General features: G+C 33.2%; 1 protein-coding gene across 1 annotated transcript; it reads right to left on the bottom strand.

Moving 5' to 3' along the window:
• Window positions 1-1,295: 1,295 nt before the first annotated feature.
• BGAL10 (beta-galactosidase 10) lies at window positions 1,296-12,917 on the bottom strand. The gene is made up of 19 exons (XM_022302061.2): window positions 12,666-12,917; window positions 12,028-12,123; window positions 11,819-11,931; window positions 10,675-10,741; window positions 10,438-10,530; window positions 10,058-10,201; window positions 8,647-8,735; window positions 7,560-7,665; window positions 7,301-7,388; window positions 7,098-7,216; window positions 6,670-6,834; window positions 5,730-5,938; window positions 5,070-5,179; window positions 4,401-4,510; window positions 3,728-3,835; window positions 3,031-3,141; window positions 2,719-2,930; window positions 2,294-2,624; window positions 1,296-1,706 (listed from the first exon to the last, which is right to left on the bottom strand). The coding sequence occupies exons 1-19, from the start codon at window positions 12,822-12,824 to the stop codon at window positions 1,596-1,598; spliced, it is 2,541 nt and encodes an 846-aa protein (XP_022157753.1). The 5' UTR covers window positions 12,825-12,917; the 3' UTR covers window positions 1,296-1,595.
• Window positions 12,918-17,661: the final 4,744 nt, after the last annotated feature.

The raw sequence follows: 17,661 nt of genomic DNA, 5'->3' as shown, positions 1-17,661 counted from the left end.
AATATATCATGGTGACACAAAATAACCTTCCGGTCGACGAGATGAAAGAGACGAAGGAGAATCTAAACGAACTGCTCCGACGATAAAGAAAAACGGATACGGCGGTCGGAGACGAAGGAGCGCAGATGACGGATGGAGACGAAGAATGCTAACGGCGGCTGGAGAGGGAAGAACACATACTGCCGGAGACGAAGGAACAGAGCAATCTTTGAATGAGAGAGGAAGAAGAAAAGTTGGAGGAAGGAAGGAGGGGTTTTCAAAATTTTTCAATAATGGAGGATTTTAGGGATTTGGTTACTATTCTGAGGATTTGGTATTTTTTACTTTTGGAAAGTTTAATTAGACAGAATTTAAGGGATTTAAAATGTAACCTTCCAATTAACCAATTTTGGATTTTAAAAATTAATTAATATTGAGTTGTAGATACAAAATGATATACTAGTATAAATTGGGTGATGAGTACCATCTTAAATGGGGTTGTTTCGTGACAAAAATGTAAATTTTATACCTTCAATTCTTTTATATAATTATATAATTATGATCTCTAAATAACTTATCAATGTACTAATCCCTTTACAAATTAAAACTAATTAGGTAAATCTTACATTATCCAATAAAATTAACCAATCAAATAATTATTTTTAAAGCTCAAATACAGACAAAGTTCTCAATTCTCATTACTTTGACCTCAACAAATACGATTTGAGTTGGATTTGTCAACTTGTCGGTTTTTTTTAACACCCCTACTTTTTTCATAAGCAAAAGTTTTATGTTTTTTTTCTTTTTTTTTTTTTGAGAAAACAAAAGGTCTATGTTATGCTGCAATAACTTCAGCAAAATATATAAATTTAAAATTCCATAGGTTGAATTAATAAAAAAAGAAACTAAATTTATTTACTTATATTGTACTTTTGCAACTCACACTTAAGAATGTCACATTGGGAGTGATTTTGACGACACTAAGATTATTTTTGCAATTTCCTAAAATTATTTGTTCATCATTATGATTATTATAATCCATTATAACCAGAGTAATAAATTTCCATCATGTCAACCTTCGAACAACACTAAAAACTATTTTTGTCACTACTAAAATCCTTTCATTTTAGAAATAATAAAACAATATATAAGTAATTTTAAGAAAAACAGGATAAAAGTGATTTTGACTCATAAAAAGACCTGGAGCGAATGAATTCAAACTATAGTGTGGCCATCTATCTAAGATTTAGTATACGAGTTACGTTTACCAAATGTAGTAAAATCAAACAATTGTTCCGTGAGAGATGTGCGCAAACTGATCCAAATACTCGTAAACATCAAAATAAATTTGAAAAAAAAAATGATTTTGGCTCAGATCTCATATTTAAAGAGGCCAAAATTTACTTCATATTTCGAGTAGAACGGCCAAGGCAAGTAGTATCTTTTTTTTTCTCACATTGGATAATTGGTAAGCGTGGTTAAAAACCAATTTTGGCTCTCAACATTTTTTAGATTCTTTTCTTTTTTTTTTTTTTTGGGTTCTCGATTCTTTTTCTTTTTTCCTTTCCCCTCAAGAACTAAAATGAATGCAAAGGCCTTTCTTTAGTCTTTACTTACTAGCTGCAAACAGCTTCAACTGCTAATTTCTGAGTTGCACTTGGACACAAACCTCTGTTGAAACCCACTTTTCCTAGCTTTATTCTACACTCTTTTCTATTCAGACACGCCTGCACAAACACACATCAAACACCTCAATATAAATTATAATAATCTTACCACAACCTCTACACTTATTAACCAGAGCTACGGATCGATCTCTTCGGTTTCGGTTTTAGTCATCATAGTTTAATTCTTTCGAATGGGAGCTCCTTTCTCTAGGGCTGTCCTTTAATTTGGCTGTTTTCTTCGTTTGCCATTGTATATTTTTATTCATTTCTCGAGATGAAATAGCGATCTCTCATAGGCTATATCAGTTCATAATCTTCAAAACAAAAAGTTTTCTTGTCGTAAGAAGAGTGTCGACCACTTCAAAGTCACTTTTCGAAAAATAATCTCTAATGTGTTTCTTCAAAGGGTGTTGTTAAACCAATCTGATTTTTTTAAAATGCTTTTTACCAAACACGGTAGATTTTTTTTTTTATAAAGAACGCTCTTCAGCATCTAACATCACAACACACATCACTGACGAAATTAGTTAGTAATTATTCTAAAAGTGATTTTAGAAAGTATTTTTATTTGAAAAGCAATTTTTTCAAAAGCCATTTCAAACATATGAGATGAAACACTGCATAAGAGAAGGAAGCAAAAAAGTTACCTTTTCAACCAGGGAAGTAGACTCGGGATCATGACAGTCGCCTATGCTATAGGATCCACATGTTCCCTGGGGAGTTCCAAAGCTTGCAAATTTAATCGTCGCTATACGGGTGTTGTGGGGGCACTTCAAGTGGACGCTTGATTTGTTCATCCTGCGAATGTTTTCGACTTCGGACGACGACTCGATCAAGGGATGGCCTACTCCAAGATGGGCACATACAACTGTGATCTTACGTTTAGATAATCTGATTTTTGTTGGATCTCCACCCTTCTCCTCAAAAATCACCAAAATATTTCCAGTTGGCTTGAACCAAGATCTTGGAACATGGTACCTATATAAAGTTAGGCCAGACTTTAGCATTATTCCCTTCTCAAAACAAAATTCATATATATATATATATTTGTAAGAATGGGCATTTTTATGACCATCTTTGGGTTGGCTCTCCACATCCAGTTAAGCATTTGTCTGGTCGGAATTTTCCCCTGTAATCGCATTTCTGAACGCACGCATCATGAATAGAGCTTCTCCTTGGCCAATATCTTCCTATTTCTTCCCCATTCAACCATGCCAGGCCTTTACCCATATCAATCATATCCAGCCCAACAGGATCGTTACCAGATGGAGCATCCAGAATAACCTACAACATTGATTACCAACGAAATCAGTCTCCTTTCCACCAGATAACAGTAGATCTTTTTCTCTCGCAGCAAATGAATGATTATGTGTCAAATACTTACCTTGTACCAAGTCAGAGGTTGTTGCTTTGGGGGTTCGCTGGTTGATAACCACTTGACATTTTTTATCCCATCTGGCTTGTTAATACCGAGGTGCTCCCCTTTCAATCCAATCTAAGAAATACAGAAGTTAGAGAATGGATCTATATCGTGACCACTATGATAATGTTCGTTCCCGGAATCCCTTCAAAAAATTATCAGGCCCCTCTAATGTTTTCGGTTCTGAAATTGAGTTAGTCTCAATAAAACATTACATCACAAATACGGGTGGAATCCAAACCTAGGACCTTTTAGGAGAAGTTATGCATGGCTAATTATGAAAGTGAGTTGCATGTTAGCATAATATAATACATAATGTAAACCCCAAAAGAAGCTTCCATTCAGGAGGTTCTTGTTCTTCTAGTGTTTAGGAATGGAGAAGATGAGAGATAATAAGTTAGAAAAAATGAAATATTTTGACCAACATTGTAATGCATGTTCTTTCTCTGAGGCCAACATCATTATTAAAAGGAACTTTACGGACAAGAAGCAACAGTTCTTTTTGTATATATCTTCAAAGATATATAAACGGAAAGACACGTCCACATGCATCTAAGTTAAATTAAACGATTGATACCAATACTTTCCACAGATAAATATTGGTTATCTAAATATTTAGGAGAATATTTTGTTGACTGATGAGAGAGAGAAAGAGAGCTACCTTGTAGGACCAAGCATGAGAAGACAAGTCCAGTATACCATTGTTAAACCCCTCTATGGCAACTTTTGTAAGTCCCGATCCAACCCACTCATAAAACGGTCCTGCATTCTGCAATGTAGAAGAACAGTAAGATATCAAAAACAAATAGAAGTAACCCCAATCAAATGAGGTTGAGTCAATTGTTTCAGGGTTTCAGTGTGAACTTTTATGAAGATATATGTGTTATCAGTCATGATTCTGCAAGGCCTCATATATTACAAAAAAGGCAGCAATAGTTAATCCCCTCACGGTGATTGGTCAAGCCAGCTTTTAAAGGGTTTAGAGGGAATGGTTTTAAACTATGAACTACAGTGATCACCTACTCAGAATTTAACCTACAACCTACAAATATCTTTAGCCACCAAATGTAGTCGGATGCGTCCAAACTGACTAACACTCACAAATATGTAGAAAAAAAAAGAAAAGAGAAAAAAAAACAACAAAGGCTCCAATGGTGAGAATAGGAGACAAGATAGACAGACACCCCAAAGAGAGGCATGTTTAAACATAGCCATAGATCACATCTCCCCCATGAGCTTTTAAACAACAATACTTCAATTTTTCGATTGCTTCATCCACTTAAAATACAGTATGGTTTGTGGCAATGCGGATAACAGCAAAAGGAGCAACTCACTTGTAGACCAACGGTCATGCTTAGCAGAGCAATGTCATTTTTTCCCGCCTTGAGAGAAATTCCTTTCTTAAATCCGAACGTAATATCTGATCCGTTTCCACTTGCAGTAACTGTATAAGACAATTGAAATAAAATTAGTTGTTGCATCCGAAATGTTTTAGTGAGAAAGTTTAGAATGATTTATTGCATAATCTATTCTATACATGAAAAAATAACTCGGGGAGAAAGTCATTTCATATAATGATTGAATAAATAATTAACTTCATTGAAAACAAGAAAATCATTCATTAAAAATACGTGTTTCTATTATCTTTTTAATTAGTGGTCACATTTTAACTATTGAAAATTATAAACTTGTCACTCCAATAAATTACTTTTAATACTTTGGTTCCATACTATAAGAATAAAATATTCGTATAACCTACAAAAAACTATTATTTCATTTATAATAAGAAAAAAATGTTTACTGCTGATTATTTGTTTATAATCTGCAGAAGTTTTCTATATAAAGTAATCAATTAAATTACTTGCAAATCATAACCTAAGTTATCTATTTACAAAACAAAAGATTAACTTACACGCCATCCATGTACAGTAGGCCTGTAAATGGATGTGAAGCTAAATATATATGTGGTATTAAAGAATATCCTTCAATAGATAATTAAGCACCTTGCAGTTGCTTGTTGATAAAAGCATGAAGAGCATGGCCTTTTGATTCAACCGCAAGAACCGGTTGACTTCCCTTCTTTAGAAACTCTTCATTTTCATTCACAAAAATGCTGCCAGTAAGGTAAAATATCAGTCATTGAAAAGTAGACACAACCTCATTTTTTTCCAAACGAAATACAATTGTAAAAGACTGCAAATAACATGCATTAAGACTAAGATACAGAAAGGCTTATGTATATTAACGTATGAAAAAACTATATTCCTATTGGTAGCAATGAAACATTGACACAAAGGACTGATAAAAAATAATAATAAAATAATTAAAAAAAAAAAGAAAAGAAAAGAAAAGAAGAAAAGGCAATTACAAAATTTCCACATCAGAAGGAAACCAAAAGTATGGTCTGTCTTCCTTCAGTCCTCCAATATATAAAAGATAACAGCAAAGTTGATAAAACCCTGGAGAAATGTTTCGCTTAGATAGTGGTCTAAAACAATGTAAGGAATGATGATTAGTGACAAATTCTAAACTGAGTAAATCATTTGCTCTGTCCATTACCATCTTTATCCATTTTCATGTAGTAGCAAACCAATAAACCTAAGTCTACCAGTCTTCTGGATCGTTATATAGATATAATTTTAGTTACTTATTCAAAGACAAACCTTGTTGTATACCACAGGTAGTCTGTAGTATCTTTCGTGGTATTGAGGTGGTCAACAAGTCCATTTTGAACAAAGTCAGCATGATCCCAAATTCCAGCTTGCTCGGCGAATACTTCCCATTTTAGCGATTTCAAGTCTTTATTTGTTAAATCCGCTGATGGATGCAGAACTTCTGGAACCATTTCGACCCTAGAGGTTTGGGACCTAATCTGTTGAAAGTGTTATGTCTAAATAGCAGACTCAAATTCCATAGAATAGAATCAATCATATTTAGCGTATCCTTTTCTAAAGAACACACATAATATCTTTTCTGAGAGGACACATTTAAAAGGATCGTAGCTTTCCAAAAAAAATCATCAAAGATAACTATAAAATAGATGCAAACAAGATGGTGTTCGGATTCGAGCAATAATGGGTCAAGAGAAGCACGGAAGTATTATAAAATTAAGCAGGTTGAGGACCGATTATTCAGCTTTAGAGTTTAAAAATGGAAATTTAATCTGCTTCTGGAATGATGTTTGAGCTGCTGATTATACCTCAAAAAATATGCTTATGAGGCTCGATGCCATCCAAGAACTTAACTACCGTTAAGCATTTGGATAGCATCTAAGAGTTGGGACCTAAAATTTAAAACCCTAGTGGAGTGAGGTGGAAAAAATGGTAGCATTGTTCAAAAAGATTTCCGGAAAGCAAGCAACCAACATGGATGGCGAGCAAATCTAGGACTTGCTTTCATCAGGGTGGTTTTCTCCTAAATCACTATCCTTAAAAATGATACCTAGAGGAACATTGATTCTAACATACTTGACGAGAAACAAACACGTGCCTATAATAAGATGATAACATCCAAAACATGACATTAATATACATAAGATATGACTAAAACTGGATCAAGGTCATGATATACCAGAATAAAATACGGAAAAGCATCAGTATTTACCATTGCCGTGTTAAAGACAACATTCTTGCAGTCAGGCAGAATACTGACAGACCATGCAGGTAAATTATATGATACATTTCGGAATTGGACTGTCTTGTCATCTTTTTCATCTACGTTTGCAATAAAGGCAGCACAGGCTCCAGACGAGTCAGTGTAGACATCGGCCTACACTTTACCAAATAAAATAATCAATAGGTTTTTCCAAATAACATGAAAGAAAACATGCTCAATCAACTTTACTACCAAGGTTAGAGGAAGAGGAAGGTAAGATAATAAATTTTTTGGTTAAGTTACAAGGTTGGTCCCTAAACTTCTAATTTTGCGTCTTGTCCCATTAGATATATTAATCAATGACTAATTTAAACATTTAACAAAATACTGATTACAAAAAATGGAAGTAAGCACCAAGTAGCATGGAAGAACATTACCTCTAGAGAAGGACCTAACGAGGTATAAGTTGGCTCACTGTTAAGCACAACACTCTCAGTCAACTTTATAGCCCTATGAAGTTCCTTAAGGTGTCCCCATTTTGGTTGCCTGGGTAAGCCTATGGATTGTACAAGAAACAACGTAAAATCATGATGCACTGCCAGTAGGATTCGACAAATCAAATGCAGAAAAGACAGATTACCATATTCATCAATAGGTGCATCGTAGTCATAACTTGTGGTGATAAATGGCCCACCAGAGGTACGACCAAAATTTGTTCCACCATGATACTAAAGCAAAAGAATATTATTTTATAAGACATGGATAAATTACTTTAACAATAATAGTAAACGTACATAGTATAATAAATAAATAATATTAAAGAGCAATTCAATTACCATGTAGTAGTTTTGTACATTGCTGCTTTATAAATAAATAATATTGAAGAACAATTCAATTACCATGTAGTAGTTTTGTAGACTACCGCCTTTCTGGAAAAACCGAGCAACTGAGAAAGCAATATCTTCTGGAGGCCTGTGAGGATCCCTTGCCCCAAATGTTTTAAACCTGGAAAATGTGGAAACTGCTGATACCAAATAACTATATGACTAAAGCACAGAGCAGAAAGGCAGATCTGCAAATTTCTAATGTTTGACTTGGATGAGGGTAGATACAGAAAAAGACATTAAATAAAGTTAGTGAAACAAAATTTAAGAAGCTTCCGTATCAGATTTTATCTTAAAACAATTTCTAACCACCAAAATTTTTTTTTTTTATGAGAAAGCAAGCTTTTCATTCGTAAAACAAAAGCATATGAACAAGGGCATACAAAAAAACAGCCCGCAAGGAGGAACCCCACTAAAGAAAGGGTCTCCCGTCCAAAAGATAGCTAATGAGGAGACATTGAATCTAATGAGGTCCCAAACAGACTCCCGGTCTCTTTCCACTCCCCTAAAAATCCTATTATTTTTCTCAAGCCAAATCCCCACAAGATAGCTAAGATAAAAGCTTGCCACAAAAACTCCTTTTTTCCCGAAAGGGAGGAGCCAGAAGCACTTCCTCCAACATAGCCTTGCACTCCAAATTCAAATACCTCTGCTGAATCTACCAAAGTATAAAATTTATAAAATTGGGGGGGGGGGGGTTATTTTTTAGCATCCCTCCCAAAGTTTACCTTCCTTCACTAAAGTGACAAAGGTATTGTTCATTTTAACGGTTAAATTATTCTAAAATTTTCAAACACTTAAATGTGAAAATTTCACAAATATATTTTATTATGCACCAAATAGAGTTATCACACATTTTTTTGTCGAGCTTACCTGAGAGGTAATTGGCACTCCAATCCCCACCCTACATGTTCATACTCAAAAAATAAAAAATAAAAAATAAAAGTTATCACTCATTAATGTGTTTCCTCTATTTTCATATATTCAGGCTGTATAAACATAATTATCCAAGGTGGAATGGTAAAAAAAATAAAGAACTCCATATAGAATGCGCAGTTACAAATAAATACAAACTATGACCAAGTGATAAAAATAATATTACCATCCAGGCCAATTCTCAGTCCAAAACTTGGGCTTGTTTGGAGAATTAGGTGTGAATTGGTCACAGTAGAATGAATTGCAAGTATTAATCTGAAAGGGAGAAGAACAGCTATTAATTATTATATAGGGCAATATCAATATGCTCAAATATTCAAATGTAGCTAGTTTAGAGTGTATGGATGGTGCAATCTCAAAATCAGGAAAATCATAACTGTAGGAAGGGAAAACTGCAGAAAAAGTAATGTTAGTTTGAATTCCTATAGTACTGCCCCTTCACACGAAGCTGTCACAGTATGCATGTGCTAAATTTCAGCCAGCAACAAACAAGAATTTTTTCCGTCATGAATAGTATAACTGGAATTCCATTGGGTTGTAACAACTGTAGCTTGGTAAGAAGTAAGCATATGAATGTTCAAAAAACCAATAATATGAAACATAATGTGCTAAACCAGAAATATTAAGGAATTACAAGATGACCACAAGTTAGGGAACTCATTATGGATGCTAGAGCTATTGATTTCAGCTTTGAAATGAGTAGAATAATCACTTACACTTAGAATAAAGTGTCAAGTCAACATCTCAATCCCTCGCATGTTATTAATTATGTATGCAACCAAGTTAGTAGTAGTATTTAAAGATTTGCTAGCTAGAAAAGAGCCTGTACCCCAATCACAATAAATTAAGAATTAAAATGAATGCTAAGTGCACTATTTAATAAATAAAAAATATATATACATTCTCTGAATTCACAAGCAGTGCTAGAAAATGATTGATAAAAAATCTTTAGATTGAAGTTTCAGTTTTGATCAACTACACAATTCAAAGGTCAACTTCTCAAAAGAATGTAATGGAAGCCAAAATAAAAGATGGGCCAAACCAAGAAAATAGGTTAAGTTACAAGTTTATTCCCTAAACTTTCAGAATTGTCTAATAGGTCCCCAAACTTCATAGTGTCTAACTGGTCTCCTTAAACTTTAAAGGTGTATAATTGGTTCATTAACTTTAAATGTGTATAATATGTTCATGAACTTCAAAAGTGCATGTCAGGTTCATGAACTTCAAAAGTGTATGCCAGGTTCATGAACCGTTTAGGGAATAAGATCTTATTAAACAACACAACATTTAATTGTATCCAATGTCCATGAATTTGAGAAATATCGAATAGGTTAAGGACCTATTAGACACAAATAATTGAAAGTTAAAGGACATATTAGGCACTGTTAAAGTTTATGACCTAAACTTGTAATTTAACCAACAAATCATGACCTAAACTTGTAAGTTATCCAACAAATCATTACCTAAAACTAAATTAACTCCTTTCAGATTTTTGGTTCTATCGCTCATGAATAACTAGCAAATAAGTAAATAAGTAAAAATAGAACAAATAAGTTGTAATTGAAAGTGATTCGCACCACAGGATCAGGAGCATCATATTGCTGACACATTATCCAAGGAACACCTATATTCTGAGAAACAGCCATTTGAGCTGCCCACATAGCATATGGCTTCCCTCCTTCTCCATAAACTCTTTCTATATCCCCATACTCATTTTCCACCTACATGAGAAACATAATACATTAAAAAATTTCAGCACTCAATGCCTTTTAGCTTGAGGATTTCTCACTCTCCTCCATTCTTGAAACATTTTTCATTTTAATAGTCTTCATTTTCAATCCGAGAGAAATTTATGAGGAACAGCACTCAGTCGCAGGCACTTTAAAGAAGGCCTGGAAAACGAACCAAAAGATCTCGTCAATAATAAATATAGTACTAGAACTACTATAACACTTGCCTGAGACAAGATGATGGGACCCCCTTGTGAAGCAAAAAGCTTCTCCTGTTTCATTAGGTTCACTATGTATGTAGTGAACTTCTGCATGTGATTCTGAACTCCGACATAGTCATAATAAGCCACATTGACATGAAAAAAGTTAAATAAAACTAGCTCAAACATAACGAAAGGAAAATACTCAACAGAGCTGTGATAAATTCAAATACTAATTAAAGTTCAAAACTGCCATTTTCATACCTTGAAAGATGCATTATCAGTGCGAAATACAGTATTAGGAATGTAATGCAGCCAAACAGGCACTCCACTGCAAATAAAAAGCTTGTCTAAATAATTCAGGCGATGGTTAAGCATAAGCTGTAAAGAAGAGTGCAGTAAACTCTGTGAATGCGATGCTCCAAAAAACTACTTTTTATTTGTTCATTATTAATATTATTATAATCCTTGACTAGTTGAGCTGTGATTTGAGCTGTGATCCTATTTAGGAAAAGAAGGAAAAAAACCTCATGTTCTTAAAGCTTAGTAAAGGTGCTAAAATATCCGCAAAATAGCCCCGAATCTTTAAGGTTTTTCTCACTTTGATCTTTAATCCTTTAAATTTCTAGCAAATAAATTTATTAACATAGAGATAATTGTCATTAATTATTGTGGAAAAAAAAATGGATTTTGCTAATCGTCAGGTTAGATTTATGTTAATGCAAATCAGAAATACTCTCATAGCTTTATGTTAGATATTTAATTTCAATTTCTTCATGAAATAATTATTTAAAATTTCATATAAATTTTAAATTACAAATCCAATTTTTTTTTACCCTAAAGTATTTGATAAAATTTGAGAAAATAATTGTTATAAACAAATTATATTAAACAAAATGTTTTTCCAGTTTAAATATTGAAAAATGTAAGAAAAAATAAACTCTATCAATTAAATGAGAGGGTAAAGCTAAGTAATTAAAAATTAAAAAAAAAAAAGAGAAAGAGAGTAAATATTAGAAGTTTTAAAAGTTTGTTGTTAGCAAATGTGTCAGATATTTGGAAACTAATTCCAAAAGCTACTGATAAATGATAATGCAAATCAGCATAATTGAAAAAAATAATTTTACTTAGATTAAAGAATAATACTTACCTGGTCATTAGATTGGAATCTCTGATAAATTACAGGATTAAGTCTCAAGCTCAGCAGTAACTGATACTTATTTCTACGTAGGGTACTTATCTCTAACTCGTGAGTTTGAGTCCTCACCCCACTCGTAAGAAATATTATTCTTAATTTATAAAACAGTTAATACTTTATTATAGTCCCGTTTTGGAAAGATTTCAAATCAATACCTAACGGGACCTTTAAAAAAAAAATACCAAACGAGGGCTAAACGTCAAATCTCACCCGAAGTTCCATTCGGCCGCAACAAATGGACCAATGCGCAAAATCACATACAATCCGGCCTGCTGAACAATCTTCACGAACTTTACCAGATCAAACCGCCCGCCAAAATAATACTAAAGAATCAGAAAAGAGAAAAAAAAATTCAGTGAGAAAAAACAACAAACAGTTAGTAAGAGATGAGAAAACATTTGTTTATAGAATCTGCTCACATGATCGGGGGCAAGTTCATGCCCATTCCAGAAGACATAAGTCTCAATGGCATCGACTCCTCCTTCCTTGGCCTTCTGAACCAGACCAGGCCACATCTAAACAATCCAGGGGAAAAAAATTAAGGCGTAAGAGCTCGATAATCTCCTAGTACATTCTAACCAGACGCAACGAGGAAAACAAAAAGTAGAATCCAACAAATCGAAAAAAAAAAAAAAAAAATCCGTCTCACAATTTCCTAACACATTGCTAAGCAGACGCAACTAGAAACTTGGCGGAAGAAGAAGAACAACAACAACAACAACAACAGAAAGCCGAATCAATCAAACAGCAAGTGAAATGCGCAAGAAACAAGGCATAAAATTAGAAGATAGATAAAAAGAAAGAAAAGAAGCCAACACATTGCTAAGCATACTTGAAGAAAGAAGAATAACAGAGAATCGAATCAACAAAACAGCAGAGCAAATGATGAAGCAAAAGAACAAGCCGCTCATTCTAATCCAACACAATGAGGAACTAGTACCAGAAGAACAACAACAAAAAGTCGAATCGAACAAATCGAAGAAAAACAACAACAACAAAAACAAGAACAGAAAGTCGAATCAATGAAACAGCAAATGAAACGAGCAAAGAAACTCACTCCGGGGACGCTGCGAGGGTAGTGGATGGAGGCGGAGATGAGGAGCCTGCGGCGGCCGTCGATGAGGAGGGAGCGGCGGTCGTAGGTTACATTGGCGGAGAAACAGAGAGGGAAGAAGAAGGCGAGGAAGAGGAAGAAGAAGAAGAATGAGAGCCTCATGGCGATGGTGTGAAGAGAGAATGGCAGTGGGCGTTGGTGTATTTATGAGAGAAGGGGAAGGAAGGCAAAATCATGTGCTGCGGTGACGGTGGGGAGTGACACTGCACACTCCACCTGCCTTCTCTTCTCTGATAAATAATTACTGCCTAAGAAACACTATCACTTTTCCATTTTCAAATATCCAACCTGTTTTTCCGTTTCCCTTTTTGTCTTTTCTTTCCTTTTTTTTTTTCCTCCGGCATTAGTTTACCCGATTAAAAATATTTACATCTAACTAAAAGGTTGTGAGTTTGAATCCACCCAAAAATGAGAGGTTTCTCGTAAATTTAAACATTGTTTAACTAGTTGAGACGTTATTTACATCTTTAAAAGTTTGAGATTTGAGTCTATGGTGCTCCATTGTTGAACTTGAGAAGTAACTTATGGTGTTCGACAATAGAAATATTGATAGAATTTATCGAGAAATAATTTATGGATATTATATTAATTACTTTTGGCTTTGGTTTATTTTAGTTATCGTAATTTTTAGTTCATATTTACAAAGATTTTATATACAACGAAAACTCTTTAATACAATTTTATTACTACATTTCAAGAAATTTTGTAAATGAAGTGTCATGCTGAGATTGTGTTAAAAAAATGATAAAAATAAAAGTTAATGGACCAAAATAGTTACTCTTCAAAAGTAGGGATCAAAATGAATATTTTAAAAGTACTTCGAAAATGAACAATAATTAAAAGTACAAGGATCAAAATGAACGTTTTGAAAATAGATGAACTTTTTAAATAATATAAACAAAAAATCTCTAGAATGAAATATCAACTCATGTGTTATATCAATATAAAATCCACGAAGATATACCAGAATAATATTCAGGTGTTTATTATTGGTGAGTACTTTATTTTTTGAAACTATTTTTTATACAAAATGTGAGAATGGAGAATCAAACTTACAATCTCTTGGTTGGAGATATATGTTAATTACCGCTATACCTATTTTGGTTTTTTTTAACGTTGAGTACCATCTGACAACATTTTATATTTTGAAAAGCATAAAAATATATATTATTATACATATATCTTTCCTACTTGTAAAAAATTTAAGGGTAATCTACAAAAGATCAATGTTAATCACCGTAAATGTCTAAGTATTTTTCATATAAAAATGTAGATGAAAATATCAAATAGGTAAGATAGAAATTTAAGGACCGCCATTTGAATTCGGTTAAATCAAATTAATTCAGTGAATATTTATTTGCATATATATATTTTTTAAATCATTTTCGAATTACGTGATCCAAAATAAAAATAACATTATTTTTATGTTTTCAGTATTTTAAAATTTTGAATTTAAAACTTCAAAATGCATAATTATATTTTTAAAAATTTGATAAATATATTATTTCATGTTATAAACTCATTTCATTTCTATTAAAATTAAAAAATGTAAAGTATGATATATTATAAATTATATAATATTATAAAATAACAATTCTACAAAATTTATAATATAGATGTTAATAAATTAATTAATATTATTTTAGATCGAACTAAATATTTAATTGTAACTACCGTTAGTTTACAAATATATTATTAAACAATTTGAACAATTTTTTAAATTAAGGTTCAAGTTCTATATCTACTATCAAACACATATTCGAAAATATTGATAATATTAAATATAACTTGTTTTTTTATTGAAGCGTTTGTTTTAAATTGAGATTCAATTTCCAAATCTGCTATCAATACATATTTGAAAACGTTGAAAATATGAAATATAACTCTGTTTTTTTTTTGTTTTTTTTAAATCCATTGTTTTAAAATCGAGATTCAATTCTCAAATCTACTGTCTAACACATATTCAAGAACGTTGAAAATATGACATATAACCATGTTTTTTCTATTGAATCTCTTATTTTAAATCGAGATTCAATTTCCAAATCTGCTATCAAACACACATATTCGGAAACATTGAAATATGAAATACAAGCTAGTCTTTATAAACGTAAAACCCTTGACCTTTCTAGTCTTTAATCGAGGAGGGACCCTTAACAACTATACATGTTCCTTTCCGAGTACATATATCATGCCTAGACTCAATCTTGGGGATATACTTAACAACTATACATGTTCCTAGCAGCTAGTCTATAGTTAATAGCTTGGCATGACCCTCATCTTCACGCTCTCTCCTCTCGCACTCTCTCCACCAGAGGTACTATAGCACCCATAAGGCCATACAGAGTCTCCCATCTATTGGGAGCAAGCTGTACATGCACTAGGTTGACATCGTTCAACAACTCCTGAGCAAAGGCTGAAAGTGGAAGATGCACACCGAACTCGAACAGACATGTCCAGTAGGCGACTCCTCCAACTTCTCAACCTTCTCAGGGTACCTCATACCTATGCAAGAGGGTACGTCATACTTGGCTCTAATGAAGTCTATCCACCCTCTACCGAGCTTTGACGGACAATCATCATTTCTAAAGGTTTCTTCCCAACCTCCGGGAAGAAGAGCTGAAATCTAAACTAGAATAGCTCCCCAAGCTCTCCTACCATTACCAGCTCTAGATATTTCTACGAAAGTGGCTAAAAGAAATAAAAAGCTAAATGAGAAAGATCGACTTCTAAGGGGGAACGCTTGGTAGCTTAGCTCGACTTGAGAGGAAAACTTTTTGAAAACGTGAGAAATGAAGACCTAAGAGGGTGCCTTATATATATGATCCAAGATTCAATCTCAGCTGTACTCCACATATCATCCAACGTGCGGCCCAAATCACGCCTTAGATCGACGGTTCACTACTTAAGTGCATCGACCTTATCAAAGCGATGTTCCAACTTCCGTCATAATGGCTGGATCTGCAACTCAGCTTGATGTGTCGTAGCTCAACTGTATTAGAATTCAACTCCATCGGTATCCTCTACTAGGTCGAAGCTCACCAGAGAGGCGTCCAATGTTAGACGGAAAAATACAGCATGATACGTGGACAAATCAACTCAGTTCGGTATTGTCAGATCCGTTCAACTAAGTTAACAAAGAAGATCAACCTATGCTCTCAAGATCGAGCTGGCGATCATAACTCAATCGGAGAATCACCCTTCTCTTCAACCAACTTGAGGACTCCGACCTCGTGCCTAACAACCGACCTGGGGGCCCGACAGCCATAACCTTGGGTCAGAGCGGTTCCAATGACCTTGTCCCGCCCCTCGCCCAGTAGTCTATAAAAAGGCACACTCTGCCACTCTGTTCAAGTATGCAATTTTATTCCGAGAACGTCTTATCGTAGCTCGCTTCTATTCTAACTTAAGCGTTAGAGTATTTTATCATTTAGGTCTTTCTTATTTAAGATTACATCTCACCAGCTCATCCAAATTATCTCATAGCCCACCTTCAATAGCTCGACATAATCCTACCTTAACAAATCTCTTATTTATAGATTTTTGTTTTTCCGTTGGAAACACATGGTGGATAAAAATATCAAACATATTTGATAAGAAATTATAATAGTTGGTCGAAACTTGGATAATAAAACCAAAAGACAAAAAAAATCTTGTATAGTGTGTGGGGCCAGAATGAAGCTGAGTATTTATGGCCAACAGCTGTTGATGTCATTTTGTGTAGGATCCGAAACTCTGACATATTTCACTGTCGCGCATTGTCGGTTCCTTACAAAATAAAAATATTATTAATTTACATATAGCGGTAAAATAAGATTGGATTGGATTGGATATTTCTATATTTTTTAAAACAAAATTCAGATCAAATCAAATTTTAGATCTCCCTTCTACATTTCTTTATTTTGGTTTATTTAATATCAATTTCTGTATATTCGAAAGTATTTTAGTTTGGTTTTTTTTTTCATTCATTTGAGTTCTTATATTCTTAAAATATTCGTTTTTTTCCTCTATAAAATGGTTTCTATTTACATAATTTTATCGTAAATTCTATACACAATAGAAAACTATGTACTATAAAGTTACGTTATGATTACATTTCAAGAAATTGAGTATAGTATCAATCACAATTCATGAGTTTCATCTCAAAATTAATTGTCAATGAGAGAAGTAGTTCATGTCAGGTCTTTTATCTTTTCAAGGTGAGATCCTTAATAGTATCGCGTTGAAATTATGATTAAAAAATAAGATAAAAAATGAATTGACCAAAACGGTTATCTTTTAAAAGTATAGAGACTAAAACGGATGTCGTGAAAGTATGAGACTAAAATGGACAAAAGCTAGAAATACAGATATCAAAATAGTATTTAAACTTATTTTAAAAATTTAGATGTGGTTTGAAAATTATTATTTTTAAAAATGATGAGCAGTTTTTAAGGGACAATTGCATGTGTAGAAATTTTGCCCAAAATAATAGCAAATATGTAACAAGCTAAAAAATTGTAAATATAGCACAATTTTTCAAACAAAACCTAGGTAAAAATATGTGAAAAGTCAAAATACTCCATCAACATATCTGAATACTGCAAGTCTATGAGATGAATACTGCACGTCTATGAGTGACATACGTGTATCAATAGTACAGGTTTATTATTGATGTGTTTTATCGGTGATACACATCTATTACTAATGAACCATATCAATGGGATGAAAATAGTAAGCCAATGATTATGTAACTTTTGTTTTCTATCAGTGTTCTTTTTACGTGCTTATTTAATATTCAATCTATCATTGATATATCATATTAATAAAGTTAAAATGTATTAGTGAAATCGTATATTAGTATATATATTTTGAATTCTTATTTAATACTCTGTTAATTATTGATATGCCACATCACAGTAGAATGAAAATGGTACATCATTGATGATGTAACTTTAGTTTT

Source organism: Momordica charantia, assembly GCF_013281855.1.
Source record: "Momordica charantia cultivar OHB3-1 chromosome 2 unlocalized genomic scaffold, Mcharantia_2.0 BLBB01000002.1, whole genome shotgun sequence".
In the NCBI taxonomy this organism is placed as follows: domain Eukaryota; kingdom Viridiplantae; phylum Streptophyta; class Magnoliopsida; order Cucurbitales; family Cucurbitaceae; genus Momordica; species Momordica charantia.
This window is presented reverse-complemented; position numbering and strand designations above follow the sequence as displayed.

Bases quoted from the DNA above. Each gene is read 5' to 3' on its own strand.
- BGAL10 (XM_022302061.2), bottom strand. From the start codon at position 12,824: ATGAGGCTCTCATTCTTCTTCTTCTTCCTCTTCCTCGCCTTCTTCTTC. The intron at 12,124-12,665 runs GTGAGTTTCTTT...TGGATTGTTTAG, and splicing joins ACCCTCGCAGCGTCCCCGGA to ATGTGGCCTGGTCTGGTTCA. The intron at 3,142-3,727 runs GTAGCTCTCTTT...TGTATTTCTTAG, and splicing joins CTCATGCTTGGTCCTACAAG to ATTGGATTGAAAGGGGAGCA.